Below are 20,596 nucleotides of genomic sequence, written 5' to 3' on the forward strand. Positions count from 1 at the left end.
TTTTTAACGGAACAGATCCGTCCTCACTGTGGGATGGATTTTTTTTTTTTTTTTTTTTGGGAGTAGAATCCTGGGGTTGTGTTCATACAGAGGTGGGGCTGAAACCTCAACCCCAACCTCAGCCTGTCTGTCATCCGTTTTGAAAAAGTAGGCGCACCGTACCTTTAAGACGGCGGAAAAAGAGGGACCGGGGGGTCTGCTGCCATTGCGTCTGCGGCCGTCACGCCACGCAATCTGCACCACGCGGGGGGGTGGGGAAGAACCAGGAGGGGGGGGGCAGGCTATAAGTCTGCTGGCTTTGTTGAGCCGCTGATCTCCCGCACGGGGTCTGCTCGCTTGGCCGCGCGGCGGGGGGTGCCGCCGCACCGTTCGGCGTGCCAGATCCCGGGGCAAGACGGCGAGGACGCAATCCCCCGGCGTTAGCTGGAGTAAAACATAAAGAATGGCTGTTTTCTTTACAATCAGCAGCAGTTTGTGCAGAAGGGGGGACGGCCCCATGTCAGGGCACTGCAGCCTTCCCCCGCCCCGTGCTGGAACTTGGTTTGGCCCGCCTCCTCCCCTCTGGCCCCACCCACCGCTCTTTATGGTAACGAGGTGGTGATATCATCGCCGAGCTCGCGGCACTGACTGGCTGCTCGTGGCGGTACAACCCCCCACCCGAGCACCCACCCACCCGTGGGGTTTCTGAAAGGTGTGTAATATGTGAGGAGCCTTTCATTCAATGTGGGATCACACAGTGTGGAGTCCCCCCTCCTTCCCTCCCGCTCTCTCGCTCGCTCGCTCGCTCGTCGCCTGCGCTGACACTGCGTTCACCGCGCTGGGTTTACCGCGCTGCGTTCGCTCTCTAGCTGTGAGCCTGAGACCCCGCGCCCCTCGTGTGTGTTGGGGGAGGGGGGGGAGGAGGAGTAGGAGGAGGAGGAGCGGATGCAAGCGAGGGGGTCTGGTTTGAATGGGCTGGAGGGAAGGCAGAACAATCAGGCTCAAAGCTGTGCTGAGAAGGAGCCCGCCGACCTCTGGAAGCCGACACCCTAATCTGGAGCGTACCTTCGTCCCCGGGGCTCGGTCGGCCGCCTCTCTCGAGCCGGATATTTCCCCGGGGAACCCGAGGATCGGCCGTTGGGATTTCTTCCTTCCTTGTGGTCGCCGCGCCGTTTCTGCGTGCGGAGAGCGAGGGTCCGCCCCCCCCCTCCCAAGCTGACTGGGGTCCACGCTGCCCATGGAGCTGCAGCGCGCCACCAGCATGCCGGGACCCCTGTCCCCCGGCCCCGTGGCCGTCCCCGTGCCGGGATTTTCCGCCCAGGCCGCGTTCAACTACAACCAACTGGAGGGGCGCTTTAAGCAACTACAAGGTAGGCGCAGAGAGCCTTTGTTTGAGAGCGTTGTCATGCCGAGGACGGACGGACGGACGCACGTATGCACGCGCACGCACGAGAGCGGCCACGGTCATATCTCTCCGGTTTCCATCTTGCATTGCTTAGTACAGGCTGACACACAAATATGAGATGTTAACAAGCACCTCCTCATCCTGGAAAGGGGCGCGCGGGGGACACGATGACAGCTCTGTCTCCGAAGGTCGTCGCACCGTGACGGCCCTGTCAAGATGGGAGGGGTTCGGCGCCTTTTCGGGAGCCCCTCTTTGCTGCGATACGGTGTTCTGCACGTAGGAGGGAGCGCGTGTGTTCGGAAAAGGGATGCAATTTACATCCCCCACTCCACCCATTTTCCGCGTCCACATGTCATCTGATTGGATGTCCTTGCACAACAATGGTGGGAGTGGAAAGCGGGAGGCTGAAGGGGGTCCTCTGGATCCATCCTCCACAGTTAACGTTACGTTGGTAAGGTGCGGTTCGATGCGCCGGGGAGGGGGGGGGGGTCGTTCGCTGTCGCTTTGTGTGTGGGAGCGCGCAGCTCTGAAAGACCCCTTGTTCTGCATGCCTGTTTCGATATATCACAGTCTGGCACAGGAACGGCGGACAGAAGGACAGTATCCGAGGGATTGGGTGTACCGCCCTCTGCCAACTCCGGAGTCCTCGGGGAAGCTAAATGGCAGCCCTTTGCCCGTTTGTTCATTTTTGCGCCCTTTTGTTTGTCTGCTAACCTCCTTTAAAGTTCCCCTCTAGAGATCACGTTTTCATAAGCGACACGGAAGCGGGATCCGGAACGCCGCGGTAATCCAAACCCCCTTGTCTCATAGCCCCCTTTCAGGCTCTCCATCGAGTCAAGCGCTTCATCTTTATTTGCATCATCCGGGACCGCTGAAGGGCGGTCGTCGGTCCGACGCCAAACCCACCTTCTGAGACTGGGCGGGGCAGGGAGGGGTACGGTTCGGGGGTGGGATTTCACCTCTCCGAAAGTGGCCAAGCGTATAACGAAGTGCGAACTGACGGGTCTTTCAGAGAAGGTGACAGCGGCAGCAGAGTAGGCCCTCGCTAATAGAACCCAGACCGGGGTCCACCGCAGACGATGTGACGGATCGGTGCGGTGAAGCAGCAGGAAGTGGTCCGAACCCCTTCGTCGATGCTTATTAATCACGGGCGTACGGCACCACGACTCCGGCTGCTTTGTCTGTCCCTGTCGAGATGTAACTGACACCGAAGTGTACCGCCTGGTCGCCTCTTCTGCCCAAATGGGTTGAACCACGTCTTTTTTTAGGGTGCAGCACTTGCGGTTGTTTTTGATCGGCTCTCGACGACGGGTCTACAAATGAGCAAATGAAGGCCGACTTCGACCGGGCCGCCCTGCTGGGTGGGGCGCGGCCTCATTAATTCTCAGGCGGTAGCCGGCGGGGCGGTTGGTAGCCGGCCTCGCGGCAGGTGTCCGTCGTCTTGGTTCTGTGGTGCAACGTATCATCCCTGGATAGACCTCCCAGCATCGAGACACACCTGCCGTTCTGTTCCCTCTGATGTCCGCAGGTTGCGCTCGTACAGCCCGGTGTTGCAGTCCACGCTCACGGTAAATTCTGTAGTGCGGAGCACCGGTCGCACCGGGGTTTACGCCCGGAGCCTGACTGCCAACGACCGGCAGCAGCGAGCGAGCTGTAGAGATGCTTTACGTCATGGTTTGTGTGCCAGGAGACCTGCTGTGGAAATTGCACGAATTGAAGGTGGGAAAATGTAGTTAAAAACGGCGAATTTGTGCTTTATTGTGCAAAATAGGTCCCGATAAGACCGATAATACCTTTCGCTGTGGAACTGTAACCCTTCCATTTGAACGGTCTGACTCGGCAAGGTGGGTCATTAAAGCACGTGAGTCCAGCAGGAGATGTGTGGACATCGCCTGACTGCACACAATCAAACCCACTCTGACGTTCCGCTAAGTCCCTTTCATTGCTCTTTATTGGCTTGATTTACGTCTTTTCACTTGAGAATGTGGCTTTTTTCCCAAGTGGAATTTTTTTTTTTTTTTTTGCTGTCGTAAAAGTGTTTGTTTTGTCTGGAAGGGAGTGTGAGGGAGAGCACTGATCAGGTTTTATGCACGCACGCACACACACACATTCCTTGAAGGCTGCCCAGTGAAACCATTGAGCAACCCCTTATTCTTTTTTTGCACAAAAACTGGAGGAAGCGAGAAAGTCGTTACGAAGTCCTTCGCGCTGAGCCGAAGGACTCGGCACGTCACCAGAGGCGCGATGCACGGCTAGAGGAAGCTGAATTCGTGGCCGTTGCCTCCTGCTCTTTCTCAATAGAAGGCGGTCCGAAAGCTAGCTCTTGGACTGCGTTGGCCTCGACCTTCTCGGGGTCAACTTGTTAGTTGCATCATACGTTGAGCTCTTGACTTCGCTGCCACTTCTCGAGATGCGTGGGATGTCTTGTCAGGTAACGACTGCTGTAGGTTTTATTGTTAGAAGATAAAGATTTATCTCCTTGGTGGAGCGCACCATTAAACATTGAGTGTGAGACTGAAGTGTAACTTCCTGTACATTCCTGAAGGGTGAAGTAATCCTCTAGCTATTGCCAGGTGTTGGGAATGAATAAAAGTGTGTTTCTTGAGTCCTGCGACACTGGCCAGGTGAATCTCTAGGTTTTGTTGGTCGAACACCGTGCTGAGAAGTTTGAGCAGACATTACCCGAACTCAGATGGGCTCTTAGACCTTTTGGTGGCATAACTCGAGGTAATCAGTCGCAGGTCCGGGGTGTGTGTCCCCGTGAAATAGCGCCTGAGCCTGTAGAAATAGACTAGTAGATTTGGAAGCGAGATGAACACCGCGGCTCGTGTCATTCGTTTGACGTTCCCTTCGGTTTTGGATCGTGGCGCCAACAGACCCGCTGTTCCGGTGCCACGGTGGAGACGCTCCCTCGGAAAAGTCTGCGAAGTGAGCGACGCGCTCTTTGTCCCCTCGGCGGTGCGGTTGGGGACAGCATCAATGCCCATCTTTTCGGGTTCGAGTCGCTATTCGAGAAGCGCAGCACAACAGCCCGGATGCCCCAAATGTGCCGCGTTGTCACGGCCCTTTTCCCCCCAGTTATGTCATTTTCAAGAAGTGAAATGGAAGCCAGTTTGGATTCTCCTTGCTGGGGTTGCTGATTGATGGCTTGAGATGACAAGAGGCTCTTTTTCGAAGCCTTGGGAGAGGAAGAGCACAACAGCGGCCCAGTAAGGAAACATTTTTCGGTCGGATGGCAGAGTTATAGAGCTTTATTGTTTATTTTAGTCAGCTCTTTCAAATGGGATGGGGGGGGTTTCTCCAATTCCCGTCCAGTGTTTCTCTGACCGGATGCGTTGTGAACAGTGGGGTCCTTGGGGAAAAGCGAGCGTTCATCCAGTGTCAAAGAGCCCTCAGCGGGAGAGCTGACACCTCGGCGGCCAGCGTGCCCCGTGTCCTTCGTTCGCCGAGCCAAACTCGACCGTTGATGGTCGCTCAATGGCTCTTCAGTTCCACAAGTGCAGACAAAGCACTATTGAAGAAGTTAAGGCTTAGAAAAATTAAACCCAACTAAAGATTGGTTTTTTGGATCGCAGTGCAGTCATTTAGTTGGACAAGGCTGAAACCGGGGGCGGTAAATCCTTTAAAATTCATTAAGCCGACGCTTTTCTCCAAAGCAGCTTATAGTGTGAGGCTTGTACAGCAAGGTGCTTGCAATTATTTACCTATTTATTCAGCTGGTTTTTTTTTTTTTTTTTTTTTTTTTACTGTGTCAGTACAGGGTAAGGATCTTGCTTAAGCCTGCTAAAGCGGGAGTGAGATTCAGACCCAGGTCGTTCTGTTGAAAAGCAACGGCTCTACCCGTTACATCACCCACCGCCCCTTATTGCATGGTGTTCATCATGACTACATATGATAGCCTGGGAGATGCTTCAGGTCAAGTACTTTGAGACTGCCTGTGTTTTGGAGACACCTTCACTTCCTCAGTACACGAAGACCCCCCTGAGAGGCATGCTAGATCAAGTCTTGGCACCTTGTATTGACCGTGCGCGTTGTCGGCGGATTGAGGCCTTGCATCAGGCACCCGCAAAGGTCCGTCTTCGTGGAACTGACTTTGGCCTGACATTCTTCATCAGGTAGCTCATACCGCGTATGGGAAAGCAGCCCTCCTGCAATTAGGTCCCTCTTAAGTGTTTTTGCAAATTTATGAGGCCTTGTCATTACTTTTATAATCCCCTTCATCGCCTGTTGCCACGGCAATTGCGACTGGAATGCGTGGCCAGGGCAAATGATGTAGATGTTGTGTAATGGTTTTTTTTTTTTTTTTTTATGGACTGTCTAGATCACTGTGAGGTAGAGCTGCTCTTGCTTTACGCAGTGTTTGTTTTCAGCGATAAACGCTGGAGCCTGGAAACTTGGGTTAAATGTTAACAGAGCGACGGGCATCAGAAAGCCTCGACGACATTGCCACGAAGGTAGAGGCTCTGCTGCACCCACCCGCATGTCCGTGCGTCATGTTGCGGTTCTTTCTGCTGAGCGTCATGCCATGATTTGGGGGACTTTTCCCATATATGTTTTTGTAAAACACAAAAAGATTTACTAGTAAGTGCTGAAATATTTACAACTGAGAAGAGTCCAACCTGGAGATACGGTTGACTAGTAGGATTATCATAGGGTGGGGCAGAGTAAACGTTGTCCATGATGCTCAGACTCTACCCTTCAGAAATCCCTCATGCGCAATCCTGCAAAGTCAGGTTGACTAAAAATCAGCATATAGGCTATCGTTCGGCTCTCGAAGGCCGGAGGAACTGGATTCCCGACGTTCGGGTACGGCGGGCGGCAGGTGGCATAGTTGTTAGGTACCGTCTTCCGCGCCGAGGACCCAGCTTCTAATCCCTGCTGTAGTATCCTATACATGAAGTTTCTACAGTGAAAAGTTGCCCAAGCGTATAAATGGGTAAATCACTGCAAGCAGGTAAACGGTGGCGATCGCTTTGGAGAAGAGTCAGATAAATTAATAAATGTAATGTCAGCTACTCCATCTATAGGAATTCCCGCAGTTGAACGACGGGAAACGGAGAGGTGGGTTTCTGGCTCGGCTCAAGCCGGTAGCGAGGAAGCAGATCCAGATTTCAGAAGCACCTCCACCCACGGTCTCCTCCTTTCCCGCCCCCCATTATTAGATACAGATGTTTGACGTAATGAGCCCTTTTACAGCATTCCGTCACTGCCCCGCTTGTGGACAAACCCTAGAATCTGAGGTCAAAGGTCGACCCACGTTTGGCTCATTGCCCCGTTTAGGGCGGGGACCCTGTTTTACCGGATATCTTCAGTGACCCCCGGTGTGTCTTTTGACCAAGCTGCGGACGGGCTCTGTTTAGTCTGTAGCTGAATGAAAATAAGGCCTCTGGAATGTTTTGGATGCCGGACTTCAAACGGCGGGGACTCGGGACTCGACTTCAAATGGGTTTTGTTTCCACACTTTGGGTTCTTTGAGGATCGGGACGTCTGAGATCCCCAAATCCTAGCACGGATTTTGCACACACAAAACGTTCACTCCACTCAAATCCTGGAGGGGGGGGGGGGCGGGACTCACTACTGTTAATGTTAATTTTTGTTGCTCTCAGATGGGGGGCTAGATGTTGTTTTCTCATTTTTAAGTCTCTCCACTGTTTTATTGCTTAGTCAATACATGGTTAAACAAATGAGGATCTTCTCATTTTATTATTAATCTCTTGTGAGCAGTTCGGGTGAAGAGCCAAGAGCCCTTCTCAGCAGCGCAGCTGGGTTTTGAACCGGTGCCCCTCAGGATTCAAGCCCGTGTCCTTGATGACTTACTGCCACTGATCCTGTATGTCCAGTTGTGTATGAAGTGCAGTGCACGTAGCCCCTGGGATTTAGCAGAAGAATGCGATGTTCAGAAGCTCCGTCCGCTCCCTCTCAGCCCGGCCTCCCCTGCCAACAGGGAGGAGATACATGCCGACCTTAGCCTCCGCAGCAGCCGCTCTGCAGCAGAACGCCGGCCCTGGACTTCACGCTCTCTGTCGCCTCCTGGGTCTCCGGCCGTCATCCGGCCACTGGAACAAGTCGGCTTTATCAAACTAGAGCTGTTGCGACAGCGGACCTGCGTCTCTCCTCGCCAGGATCTCCTTGACCTCGTGGCCCAGGCCCGCGGTCCTGGTGGACATCGGGCAGGGACGTCCCCAACTCTCCCATAGTAACAGCTGTCCTCTGTAGAGACCACATCTCTTTCTTGGCTCGATTCTCCGCTGCCGATTCACCTCAAGCCTTCGGTTTCCCTTGACTTATCGGGAGCCGTTTATCGGGGTTGAGAGCAGCGGGTAGCACAGCTCTCACTGCCTCCCTTTCTGCCCTGGATTTTTGTCTCTTCCGAGCAGATTTGTACTTCGGTGCCCTGTTCTCGTCATCCGTCTGCGTCGCAATTAATACCGTCAGTCCAGGTATGCGGTGTTCCCAGAGATAAAGGCCCTACTTTGAATTGCTGTTGAAAAGCAGAAGAGAATAGCAGCCTGTCATTTCCGGGTATTATCCTGTCACGTTTCCTGTTTGTCCCCGTCCACGTTTGGCTGATGGATAAACCATTCCCGGCTTATACGACCGGCAGCCGAGCGAAACCCTTTGCTGTTTACCTTCTCCTTTTCTGCGGACCTGGAGTGCTGGTGCAAGTGTGCCGGACGCCTTTAATACTTGATGATAATACTCCATTGAGAGGGTCCAGCTTTCAGAAATGCTGTGGGAGGAAGCTTGACCAGCAGCCCTCCCTCCCTCCCTCCCCCCCCCGAAAGATAACATTTCCCAGGCTTACCATTGTGTCCTCTCGGTTGTGTGTAGACGGACATCCTGCGAATGACTGATTTGTTGCGGTGCTGCCAAAGTCCTTAGAACACAATGCTTTGGTTCCTTGAGGTCAACTTGTCGACCGAAAAATAAGCCAAAAGTCGCCTGTCCCACGTTTTCACTAACGTGCGTGTACGCTGAGCGCAATCGTACCCGCAGCACATAAATATCACGTTATCCTATTCTCTCTCGTTATCTCTCTTCCTTACTCCGAGTCAGAAGAACGCAAACTCCAGAATTGTCGAGTTTATCGATAATCCCAACTATTTGACAAAGCAGCACGGGTTCTCCATGACTGGAACACGCAGCCATGACCTTGTCTTCACCCTCGGAAATGTCCGGAAGCCGGCGGAATTCCAAGGTTCTGACCCACAGGCCTCGGGAGGGTGAATCGAGGGGGGCGAACGATGAGTGCCGGGCCACGCCCCCCCCCACGGATAGCTGCTTCGTAGAAGCCCCGCCGCGGTGACCCCAACCCAATGAACGCACCACGGTATTTCAATACACCGAGACATTTTTTGCCAGGCTCCTTTGTGTATTTTTCACTCCCTTGATAAGGGTCTCCGGTACAACATCGTAGTCACGATCGCCGCCGAAAAAAGGTGTTGGGAACCGCTAACCCAGACTTTGCATGCGTATTGACCACGGCGGCCGCGGTGGTTTGAGAGGTTTCCTGGGGAGCCGCGGCGCTTGTGATATTCAGATACGAGTGTCATACGCACACGGAGCAGCGTACCTTCGGTGTTTCCTGCAAGGCGGAGGGGGAGCGCAGGCTAACGGCCGTCCGCCCCGTCCTTCCGCTGCGACTCTGGTCCAGGATGCAGGCCGACTCCTCCCTGATTTAACCGTTGTGGAATTCACTAAGAATAGGAAATACCTGTTTTTAGCATTTTCCACAGGAACATTTCCCCCCCCCCACTGCATGTGTACATGTATTGAATTTCAAATGATGCAATCCACCGTGTTAGCCTCGCACCGTGGCCCGGATGCCCGTACTCGAGTTCGTTCAACTGCGCGCTCCTTTGTTCTCCCCCCCGGCGTGTGTTGCGGCCTTTTGCGTCGTACCCGCTGCATTCAATACGGTGCAAATGTCATATTTGTAGTGGAGAAAGTGAGAGAATATCTGAGCTTCTCCGTTCATCCTGCCGGAAAAATTATTAGTGCGGAATCCTTGTCTGTATTCAAACATTCTACAAGAAATACCATATTTTCTGCAAGTGTTCGTGTGCAAAATGAAAAAGCGTTCAATATTACGGACATTTAAAATCTCAAGATGCACGTGTCTCGGACTGTTGTCTCTTGAGGGACTGTATAACTGCAGGAGAGCGGAAGTGTCGGGAGTTCTTGCCGATGGCTCTGATTTTGCCAGTCGGTGAATCTTTGTCTGTCCCTGCAGCCTGTGGGTAAAGAGAGCACCGGGTCAGGGTCATATTCCTCTGCCGCCGCCTCTATTGATCCGACCGTTGACCGAAAAGAGGCCGCATCTATTTGGCGTCCTGCACGGAGCTGCCGGAAGCATCCTTGCTCCCGGTCGGTGTGGGCCGCGTTCAGAATTGCTCAGAGAATAGTGTCCATCATTTCCAGTAAGCTGGGGGGGGGGCAGGGAAGGGGTCATTTGACTCGTACCTTTTAACCGAGGCGCTACCATTGAAGAGCTCGGTTTTTCACAGAGCTGCCGATAAGCCTCGCAGATCACTGCTTAACATGTATTTGCTCAGATCGTGCTTATGTTTTTTTTTTTTTTGGGTCTCGCTTCTGTGCACTTCTTGTGGTTTACTGGAAAGTCCCCCGTTGTGTGTATTTCACAGTGCGGGTGTGTCCTCCGTCAACGTTCGGTTATATCGAGAGTACGAGGAGACCTACGGCTGCTTGCAAGCTGTTCACTCCTTCCGGTTCCCTCCTTTACCGCTTGCTTGACCATGAAAACAACTTCTCGTGAACCCCACCCCTCCTGTCACAGCCTTTGTGTTCAGCCAGCTGTCCAGCTGTTATTTTGAAAAGGTGTTCTCAGAAGAAAATAGAAACGAAGTGATGTTTGGCCTTTTTTTGGCGGGGGGAGGTGCATGAGACCTGGGTGAACCAGCAGCAGACGCACCAAGCATTGTGCACCTAACCGTTATTTTTTCCCGGTTGCCGTGGAAACGAGAGGTGGAGAGGAATTCGAGCTTGTGTAACGCGAGGCCCTGTGTGTGAAATGTGCTCCCGGGTCCTGGTGCTTCCTGATTCTGCCCCTGAAAGTAAAAATTACAGTAGTGTTCCAGAGTTTCATAGGGTCCCGCCATAATTGGGGCACTTGTAAAGCCGAAGGGCATACTTTGCGACTTCTCACATCCAGGTTTCCATCTGCCGCACACCTGTCTAAATCTTGTACCCGTCCAGGTCATCCCAGGTGAAATCCATCTTCTGAGGATTATGACAAGCATTTTTAAATGCTGTGAGGCTTATAAAAGTTAACAAGGCACGTTATGATCCCTGTCATCGTAGAATGTTTTGGGAAATAGTCTCCGAGTCTCATGAGCAGCAGGTGGTAAAGTTGTACATATAAATGGTTTTTGTCAGGCGGTTTGCACTTTTATACAAACAAATGAAACACACTTTTTTCCCCCCAATATCCATAGCCACCCAGTAGGAGTACGCTTAAATGCCATGACATCATCGTAAAACTGTTCAAAGGCTTAATTTGGAGGGGGTTCTGTGTGGCCTGTCTGACTCCTGGGTATGTCTGTACTGTAAAAGTAGTGCACCCACCCTATTCATGATGCGCTCAGACTCCATGCAGCTGGACACCACAGCTTTACCACCCCAGGTTCGCTACAGAAAACCTAGGGTTATGCCATAGTTGTACTGGACTGGCTCTTGGCCGTGCTTTCAATAGCAGTCCAATGGAGGTAAACCACGAGGCTGGCCCCTTTCTCTTTTTTTTTCTTTTTTTTTTCCTTTTTTTAAACCAGCATTTCAGTCTGTTTTGGTGTTTAAACTTGAGCAAGGCAATATACTTGATCTCTTATCACTTACTTCCCACGTTTCTTCCTTTTTCCTGTGTACTGATGGCAAGACTCTTCTCCAACACCCTCGACTCTCCGAGCGCCCCCAGGGAAGTTGCTTGCTCCCAGGCTTAACTAAAATCCTCTCTCTTTTAAGGCTTTTTAAATTTAAAAAAGGGGGGGGGGAAAAACTGGTGTTTCATATGACTGATCTGTCCCTCCACCTTAAGACATGATTATGGCCTGCAGTTACATTGCTGATTTACACTGCTAACATTTTTTATGGTGTCACAGCTATGGTAGACATTTTATGATTTTTTTTTTTGGGAGGAGGTGGGGGGATGAATTCCATGTAGTTTTCACTGTGCGAAAATAAACTCTGCTTGCCCACATGACGTTACCGCAACGCACAGCAATTCACAGGCTCTCTCAATACTATGTTTGCAGAGCTATTTTTAATGCCATCCGCTGGTTCTGTTCACCCAACAATAACTGAGAAGGTTTTTTTTTTTTTTTTTTTTTTTCTCCTCATAGATTCATATTTTCTTTACAAGCGATCAAAGACTAAGAATAAGACATCTGAGGAAAAAGCACAATATGCATATTACCGACTTCACTGTCCCCAAAATCAATAGTTTTGTTTGGAAGAAAGGAAATAAGTAGCACATCTATATTCCATTCAGTTTTACACAGTCTGCTAATTACCAGGCTTTATTCTAGGTTCGTACCCTGTGGCACATTCAATCCATAAATTACTAATGATCACCCCCCCCACTTTCTTGTTTCAGTCTCATCCAGTGAAATCACAGCGGCGGTGTCTAGATAGCAGAATGTGACCAGAGGTCATCTTTGCCTTAAAAGGAAAGGGATGGACTGCTCTCTGTGGACCGATTCTCGGTTTGAGAATCGCGGTAAAGTGTTTAACTTTAAAACCGGATGCTATGGTGGCTAGGAAGTCCACAACAAGCTTGGTCCGGTCAGGGCGAGAGGTGGGAAACACTGGGTTCGTTGTCCAACGGTGCCCTGGCCGGCTGGACTAACATGCGACTCCTGGAGGCAAGAACACGGGGGATGTGGCTATAGGTGCATTTGTATAGATTCGGGGCCGGGGCACCGCTTCGGAAAATTAGTTTTCCGCTGTGCTTAACTCATCATCTGGTTCTTAGCCATCCCGCATCGTGGTGATGTGTTCCAGTGAACTGTCGCGAGAGGACATCGCTAATGGCGTTTCTTTTCGGATGGCGTGCAGTTGGCCCGCGAAGAAGCGCGCGTCTGGTCGAAAGAATTGAATTACAAAATCCTCTGTAATGGTACACTGCTAGTATTTGCGGTCATCTGTGTCCAGTGAAAATGGGTCCCAGAGCCTGAAGCTGCAAAGCTTCCCATGTGAAGCCAGATCTTGTTGGGAAGTGGGCTTTGTGCCAACGAGGGGATTACGAGAGGTACGCAATGCTAATGCCGGCTCAAGCACGGTACGTTACCTGCGCACCGTGATAATTATGCTCATTGTAATGACATGTACTGGCTGTATGACTTCAGTCAGTCCTGCTGGACAGGAGTTGTTGCCCAAGTTGGTCGTGTCCATGCGGTACTGGTCTGTCAACTGGTATGAGATGGTTTACCAGCTAACAGCTGCCTGTGGTAAATACACCCATGAGGATATGAGGTCAGTGCTTCCTTGGTTTAGTGTTGGCCATGTCAAGGAGAAAGGTAGCCTTGGTGACTGTAGGCCCCGCAGGGAATGCAGCTTGTAGCAAGAGCAGCAGAAGATACTGTAGGTCAAAGCTCGCCTAATCGTACGCCCGCCCGTCGTAAACGACTGCAGGCACTTTTTGAGGCCGCATACGGACAGTCTTTGGCGTTTTAGGATTCGAGGTTTTTTTTCCCCCAGTCAGAAGGAGGTAATCCGACACATGTGCGTGCCAGCAGAAGCTCCTTCATTCCTCAGCGTGCTGCAGAACAATTGAAACCCAAGCTTACGTCTTGGAAGGGCTGGGAGTGCAACAACAAGAGTGTTTGGTGACGATAATGAAGGAAAGCTCTGCCTTGTCGGAGGCCCTCCGGGCGGACGCCTGCTCTAGGAAAGGGGGCGGTGGGGAGGTCCAGCGGAGGTCCCATCTGTAAACAGGATGGCCGCCGCTTGGATTGTGAACGTTTACGCGTGAGCCTCATCCGCGATCCTGCACGTTCCGAGACGGGACCGTTCTGGTCCCGAGTCCTCAGGCGGGGGGGGCTGCAGATGGGGGCCCACAGGCTGCAAGGAACGTGAGCCAGCCCATTGTCTCGCTTGAGCCAGTGAGTCTGTCCACATTTGCATGGGGGTGTTAATGTCTTTGTTTTTTTTTTTTTTTTTTCTCCCCCACCCTCAGATGAGCGCGAAGCTGTGCAGAAGAAGACCTTCACCAAATGGGTGAACTCCCATTTGGCCCGAGTCTCCTGCCGGATCACAGACCTGTACATGGACCTGCGAGATGGACGCATGCTCATCAAGCTGCTGGAGGTCCTGTCGGGGGAGAGGCTGGTGAGTGTTGACCCATCGGCCCACCCCAGACAAACCGGTTATCCCGGCACTTTCCCAAGGTTGACACGTTCGCCTTAAGAGCTGAACATGCGTCCGCCTTCTCCTCCAGTAGTCAGCTCAGGGGTCATAACAGGCGCTCTTTAACCGCTCGGTGGAAAAATGACTCTTCGCAAGCACATCTGTCCTGTTTCCAGCTCACTTATAGACTTCGGAGACTCCGGGTAGGAATTCGACGTGGTCTGATGTTTAGTCGCGGGAAGCTCCTTCCGCTGGATACGCACCATTATCTCCGCCGGTGCGAACGTTTGAACAAACAACCTCCCGCACATTCCTACATACCTTGGCCTTCTAAGCAATGCGTGTTGATTAGTAGCCCAGAGAAGTTCACGTCGGAGATGAGCGGCGGTCACGTCGGAGAAGCTCTTCGCCACGACCGCGCCGCACTTAGCGGCTCCGCGTTTGCGCGACACTTTTCGGTCGCTCGGCCTCCTTGCCTTGCGATTTCTTGCCGGATTCACACACGTTGATTTAGCGAAGCGTTTCATCTAGTGGAGCCCGCAGATTAATTGATACGGAAAGCGATCTTGAGCGCTAATGGAGGCTGAGCTGGAATGACGCTTTTCACCGCAGCGTTGCTCTCGCTTCGGACTTCCTGGGGGGTAATAATAGATGAGGAGGAGAGAAAAGAGGACACGTATCTGGGGACTCGAGCACGTGAATATTTCATGAAGCAGGTGGCCTTGTTTTAATCCAGGAAGCCCGTATATAACCTCGCAGGGTTGGACCCGGCACGGCACGGGATTCGTCCATGTGATTCATCGCAGCGTTTTCTTCCCGCTCCTTTGACCCCTGCAAAGGCGTGCCGACGTATTTCGGTTTTCCCTACCGGTGGATGTTTAACTCGCCTCGAGTTTCGCCACACTGCCGACTTTATTAACTGCCCTCCGAGGGCGAACGGGGGGATCTTGTTACCGAGATCCCGTTGTGCAACGCTATACGCACGCAGTCTTGCTCTGCTTTCAGTTACCCAGACCTGGAGATGTCTAAAAACACTCAGCTTTAAGAAAGCGTGCGCTCTGCCAGCTCTCCCTACGTGTGGGGTTGAATCCGAAAGTGGACCGTGACCAGTTTTCGGGGATTTCGTAACGTATTTCACAGCGGTTCATAATTCTGAATGCAAGTTCGTAGGGCTCCGTCAAGGTGTCCGTCGATGTAGATGGAACAACGTGGCGAAACGGCACGCGGTGCGGCCGCACGTCTGTCCGTGACGGAGAGGGGAGAAGCACGGGGGGGGGGCGAGCGCGTGCGTCCTGATGCGCGTAGCAGAGCTTGACGACGCAGCGCTGAGATGGCGAAGGGAGGAGCGAGCTGGTCGGGCTGCAGATGTGCCACACACGGCATCGATTACCGTCACGTTTCAGATTACGCTCTTGTTCCGATCAGCGAATCCGTGGCGCTCTGCAGCGTAGCCGTTGGCAAAGGCTCGTGAAAGTAGCCTTAAACGCGTCCTTTATGTGTGAATTTTACAGGTTGTTTTCCCCTTTGGAACCGTGCAGTTCTTTATTTGATGCTTTACAGTACAGCTCAAATTGGGCATATTTGATCAGTTGAAATTTTTTTTTTTTTTTTTTTTTTTTTTAAATCTTTATGTGCATCACTAGTGTTACGGTCCTTTAATTTTTTGTTAGTTGATGCTTTTGTCCAAAGCAACATGCAATATGAGGATTGTGCATTACACTATTTACAATGGTTTACCCATTTATACAGCCGGGTAGTTTTTACTGTATCGATTCGACATTAAGTACCTTGGTCAAGGGTACTACAGCAGGAGCAGGGATTCAGGTTTGGGTCTTTAGACTGCAAAGCTTCGGCCCTAATCGCTACGCCACCTTCTTCCCTATAATTTTAGGGAGATGACGGTAGAACACACTTGTTTTCATAACACGAATTCGAGGCCAGCGTGTGTTACTCGCCTGTTTGTTTGGCTGTCTTAAAATTACTTCCCTCTACTTTCTTCCCTTGGCAGCTTTGGCCAAACAGGTCTTCACAAAACATCTTCTATGGCAGCCAAGCTCGTCTCTGGCTCAGGTTGGCACGTCGTCTTACTTGAGACCCATCTTCCCTGTAGATCGTTTAACAAGTTACCTTAGGTCAGTCTGAGACACCGTAACCCTAGGCCCAGTAAAGCCCCTTGTTGTGAGACTGCTGTGACCCCGTCCCGTCGTCAGTGTGGCCCGAAAGGGAGAACCCCGTGACCTAAGGGTCGGCGTTCATGCAGTAGGTCCTGCGAGCGCGACTGAGCCCAAGGTCTCCGAACAGAGCCACCTTGCTGTTTTAATGTGGTTTCTAAATGTGCCCTGACTTGATCCACACAAGGTAAATACCAGGGCGAATTGGTGAACGGTGACTCTCGTGTGCCCGTGACTCAGGAGAACGAGCCGACGTTGAGTAACGTGTGTAAGAACCTCGATTGCTGGCGGCTGAAGTGTCGGGGTTCAGCAAAAGCACCGCGGTGAGGTCATATACGCTCGGGAATCGCTGGCAAACGGATTTCTGTTTTTAAGAGGTTTAGTGAGTTCCTGTAAGACTTTGGAGGATTTGATAAGCTTTTTTCCTCAAAATTAGTTACACCCGAGTCACCCCCACCCCCCCCCTTGCTGCCTTTATGAAAATGTGGCGTTCTGATGGATTTGCATAGACAGATTTGGAATCAAAACCTCAATTAGAGGAGATTACGGCCCACGCTAACGTGCCACCTTGCTGTCGCGCCCCCTGCCCCCCTCCCGTGCCCCTTCGGTTGGGCTGATGGAGCCGCGCTGTGAGAAAGATAGGACCACAAGTTCAACCCGATCCTCTGAACGTGTCCGAAACGATCTTTCAAAAAGCACGGAGGCAAAGCTGTTCTGAGAGGCTCCTTTGTGGTTGTGATGGAGGAAGTGAGAGCAGAAGAAAATTTTCTACCATGCATCGCGGAGCCAGACTGTTGAGTCGGTTACAGCTGGGGGGGGGGGGTAATGAAAATAGTGCAGTTGGTCGTATCTCAATGAGGCCTTTATTAGAGTGTAGGCAGATGGCGAAGAACGGCGCGTTCCTTCAGTTCTGAGCCCTCGAGACCTCAAGCAGAACACAAAAACAAGTCAATCTCCAGCCATCGATGGATTCTTGACCTGCCTAACAGGCTCTGGTATGCAGCATGGATTCTCTGCATTAGAGCATCTATTGTGCCGTTCAGCATGTAGACAGGAGAAGCAGAAGAGCAACATCACCTGGGGCTGTTTATTCATTTTAGTGGAGAGGAGGAGGTCAGGTCAGCAGTGTGGCCTGGTACCTCCTATAACACACTCCAGCTGTCCCAACAAGAGGCTGTCGTCGTGTGTTTACGCTCCTTGGCCAAGGCCAAGGGGGCAGTTTTGCCTGGTCCTCCCCAGCCACAGGGGTTGGAGATGTCTTGAAGAACGCCAACCCCACCCGTTGGGTTTGTGACCACCCCATCCCCCCAACGCTCGACCCCTCCTGGTCAGTACGAGCCCATGCTACATTACCAACAGATTCCCCGATCTGTGCTCTCAATAGTTTATAACTTGCATCTGTACATAATGGCCTTAGGAGAAGGCAAGTCATGGAGCATGTTTGTAATCTGCACAGCAGGGGGTTTTTGAAAAGCATGGAGTCTTGTAATGAGTCCCTCATTCTTCCCTACCATGGGGCAACGGGAAGGGCTTCTCCATGCATAATGCAGCGGTTCTCAGAAGTGCTGATGTCACTGTTGGCTTAGATTTTGTCAAGGTTGAACTGGTCCTTTTAATGTGAGAGCATCTTCAGATAATCTCAATATGGAGCTCTGTTTCAGCCGAAGTAGCTCCAAGTCATTGGTCTTTATTTGGTCCTGGTGATGAGTGAGGACTCTTAAATTCACCTGCAGTCTAACAGTTGGACTCTTGATGTTTTAGAGTCTATAAGCTCAGTTCCTTGAGGCGCATCCTAAAGTCTTTGGGTGGAGGAGTTGCACAATAGCAAGCGTGGTTGGTGTTCTCTTTTCTCGCCCCCAGCCGAAGCCCACCAAGGGCCGCATGCGCATCCACTGCCTGGAGAACGTGGACAAGGCGCTGCAGTTCCTCAAGGAGCAGAGAGTGCACCTGGAGAACATGGGCTCTCATGACATTGTCGACGGTAACCACAGACTCACGCTGGGCCTCATCTGGACCATCATCCTCAGGTTCCAGGTACTTTCTCCCAAATTTGACCCGGTTGCCAAGGTATTCAGTGAAGCGGAAGCCCTTTTGAGGACCCGAAGCACCGAATGTCACACGTAGGATACTGCTCGATTTTGAGTTAAAACTCAAATTCTGTGTAGAAGAAATGCGATTGAGACACCAAGAATTAAAAAAAGCCATGTGATTTCATGTCCTTCATTTCACAGATAAAGTAATTTCCTACCATCCCTAAATTGCATAAATCCTGAGATACTTGAAGCGAATAAGAGCAGAAGATCTGAAGGGCCTGGCAAAGCAGCATGTTCTATAGGGGATTAGCGCACCAGTTTAAGTGCCACTGTGGGCGCGCGCGCGCGCGTGTGTGTGTGTGTGTGTGTGTGTGTATGAGGGATGGCCTGTCAGTCATCTGGATTATGCTGACGGCCACTTCTGCGTGTGACGCTGTGTCTGGATTCGCTGCTTGACAGATTCAGGACATCAGCGTGGAGACCGAAGACAACAAGGAGAAGAAGTCCGCCAAAGATGCCCTGCTGCTGTGGTGCCAGATGAAGACCGCAGGGTGAGCGGCCTACGGCGTGACCTTGTGTTGGCGCACGGCTTGGTTCGCGCCAACTGCGGCCCGTCCCAAAGTGCTCCGTTCGGATACCGCGGGCTGTCCTGGTCCAGACTCCGCTCCATCCTGAAGCTCATTCGGATGGCACGCTTTGCAACCCATCTGCATGTGCAATACGTCGAGTTAAGATCAGGAAATCGTTTTTAGTCTAGTTACGTCTAGTTATGTATTATTCTATCGTCGTCCAATTTGGAGGCTGTGGGACGAGACGCAGATCGAGACCCCAACTGCATGCGTGTCTGTCTAATGAACATCTTTAAACAAATATTGTTAAATGTTTGCATGGTTCTCCTGCATGATCAGAAGGTCACATTGAGCAGAGCAAACCATCATCGTTGTTCTGTATGCTCGTATGACGTGTAAATATCTTTGCAGGTATCCCAATGTAAACATCCACAACTTCACGACAAGCTGGCGCGATGGCATGGCCTTCAACGCCCTCATTCATAAACACAGGTATGACCCAGCCGTGGTTCCACATAAGGGGTTAAAGGAGGCCAGCGCTGTGTTGTTTTGCATAGGACGTAGGTCGGCTATCGTTGCGTTCGCGTCTTTGATGTGCCGTGTGTGTGTGTGTTTCTGCAGACCAGACCTGATTGACTTTGATAAGCTGAAAAAGTCCAATGCCCACTACAATCTGCAGAATGCCTTCAACCTGGCAGAGCAGCACCTGGGGCTCACCAAGCTGTTGGACCCTGAAGGTGAGCCCACCTCCATGACGGTCTGAGCCCAACTCACGTCGCGGATCCTTGAAACGTTCCTGGCAATCGTCGTGTAATGGAATACCAAGCAGCCTTGTGCGTCTTTGTTCGCAGATTGGAGCCAGCAAGCTCTGTTTTGAGGTTTTAAGGCTCATTTAGACTGTAACTTGGCCTTTGTTTTGCAAACAGCACAGCTCAGAACAATTCTTGGACTCTGGTGTCAAAATAAGCATCAGTATAAAAGAGCCAGGGATAAACAGAGTATGTTTGCTTATATTAACAGCCCACGCTAATGTAATATTCAAATCACAGTCTTATTATGAGAATCTGGTATCGTGAGGACTGCAGCGTCGGACACATACTGTTGCTCTTGTCACTCTTCTGGTCAGCAGTATAACTTGAAATTTCGATTTTTCCCAGCTTAGTCACTTGGGAACCTGAAAATTGGCAATCTTTTCTTCTACCCTTTCTACCAAATTGGTTTCTTGTAGCAACGTTCTGGGTTGAGATGCTTGGTCTGACATCTCAGGGAAAGTTGGAAGGCCATAGTTGCAGAAACCCAGCCCACCTCCTGGCTGGGCGCTCGTGACCGCTCCATAACTCCGCGCGTTGCATGACCCAACATTCCAGCTTGCCCTCGGCAGCCTCCTCCACCGCAGCAGAACTGTGCCACAGCGTGATATGCAATGCCGTATTGTTTCATCAGAACTGAGCAGGGCAATGGACGATGGCGCGGGGAGCGCAAGAGCGTGCGATGGTTCCAGATCATTGTTCTGCCTAAAAAAATAAGTCTTTCGTACACATTTTTTCCCCGTTTTTGTTACTCAAGTCCATTTCCCTCAAAATCAATTTCCAATTCTTCCTTGGCTTTCACGAGGAAGTCAAACCAGCCTTTTTGTCCAGATACTCTACTGATAAGAACATCAGGATACCAAACGGAGACGCACGTTGCTTTGTCTGCTGACCGACGCCTCATAGTGCTGGCTGACTGACTAAATTCTGGCTTGGCAGATATCAGTGTGGACCACCCTGATGAGAAGTCCATCATCACGTACGTGGTCACCTACTACCACTATTTCTCCAAGATGAAGGCACTGAAAGTGGAGGGAAAGCGTATTGGGAAGGTGAGGAGAAGTACAAGGAAGCCCAGAGTGGACTTGACTGCTATGAATGGGATGCGTGGTTGAGGAAGGTCTGTCAGCACCACTCTATGGCAAATGTCCTCCCTGAAAAAGTCCTGGTTACAGCACCCTAGTCATGAACGGCATGTTCTAGACATTGTTTACATTTGTTGGGGTAGCAACTTTGACATTAAACTATTACTGACCTTTGTTTGTGTGGC

The 20,596-nt window shown here is 51.4% G+C and overlaps 1 protein-coding gene across 2 annotated transcripts in view; it reads left to right on the top strand.

The window, feature by feature from the left end:
* The window catches only part of sptbn1 (spectrin, beta, non-erythrocytic 1), an 82,997-nt gene that overhangs the window by 34,485 nt on the left and 27,916 nt on the right, over positions 1-20,596 (top strand). Inside the window, exons 1-7 of one of the 2 annotated variants that reach the window (XM_029251379.1) lie at positions 734-1,349; positions 13,575-13,726; positions 17,776-17,949; positions 18,408-18,499; positions 18,929-19,009; positions 19,139-19,254; positions 20,266-20,378. In XM_029251379.1, coding sequence (XP_029107212.1) covers positions 1,217-1,349; positions 13,575-13,726; positions 17,776-17,949; positions 18,408-18,499; positions 18,929-19,009; positions 19,139-19,254; positions 20,266-20,378 — 861 coding nt within the window. In that variant the 5' untranslated portion in view covers positions 734-1,216. Of the gene's footprint in view, positions 1-733; positions 1,350-13,574; positions 13,727-17,775; positions 17,950-18,407; positions 18,500-18,928; positions 19,010-19,138; positions 19,255-20,265; positions 20,379-20,596 lie in introns of those variants that run through there. The other variant, XM_029251378.1, reaches the window with a different exon arrangement.

The sequence above is a fragment of the Scleropages formosus genome, chromosome 4 (genome assembly GCF_900964775.1).
Source record: "Scleropages formosus chromosome 4, fSclFor1.1, whole genome shotgun sequence".
NCBI classification, from domain to species: domain Eukaryota; kingdom Metazoa; phylum Chordata; class Actinopteri; order Osteoglossiformes; family Osteoglossidae; genus Scleropages; species Scleropages formosus.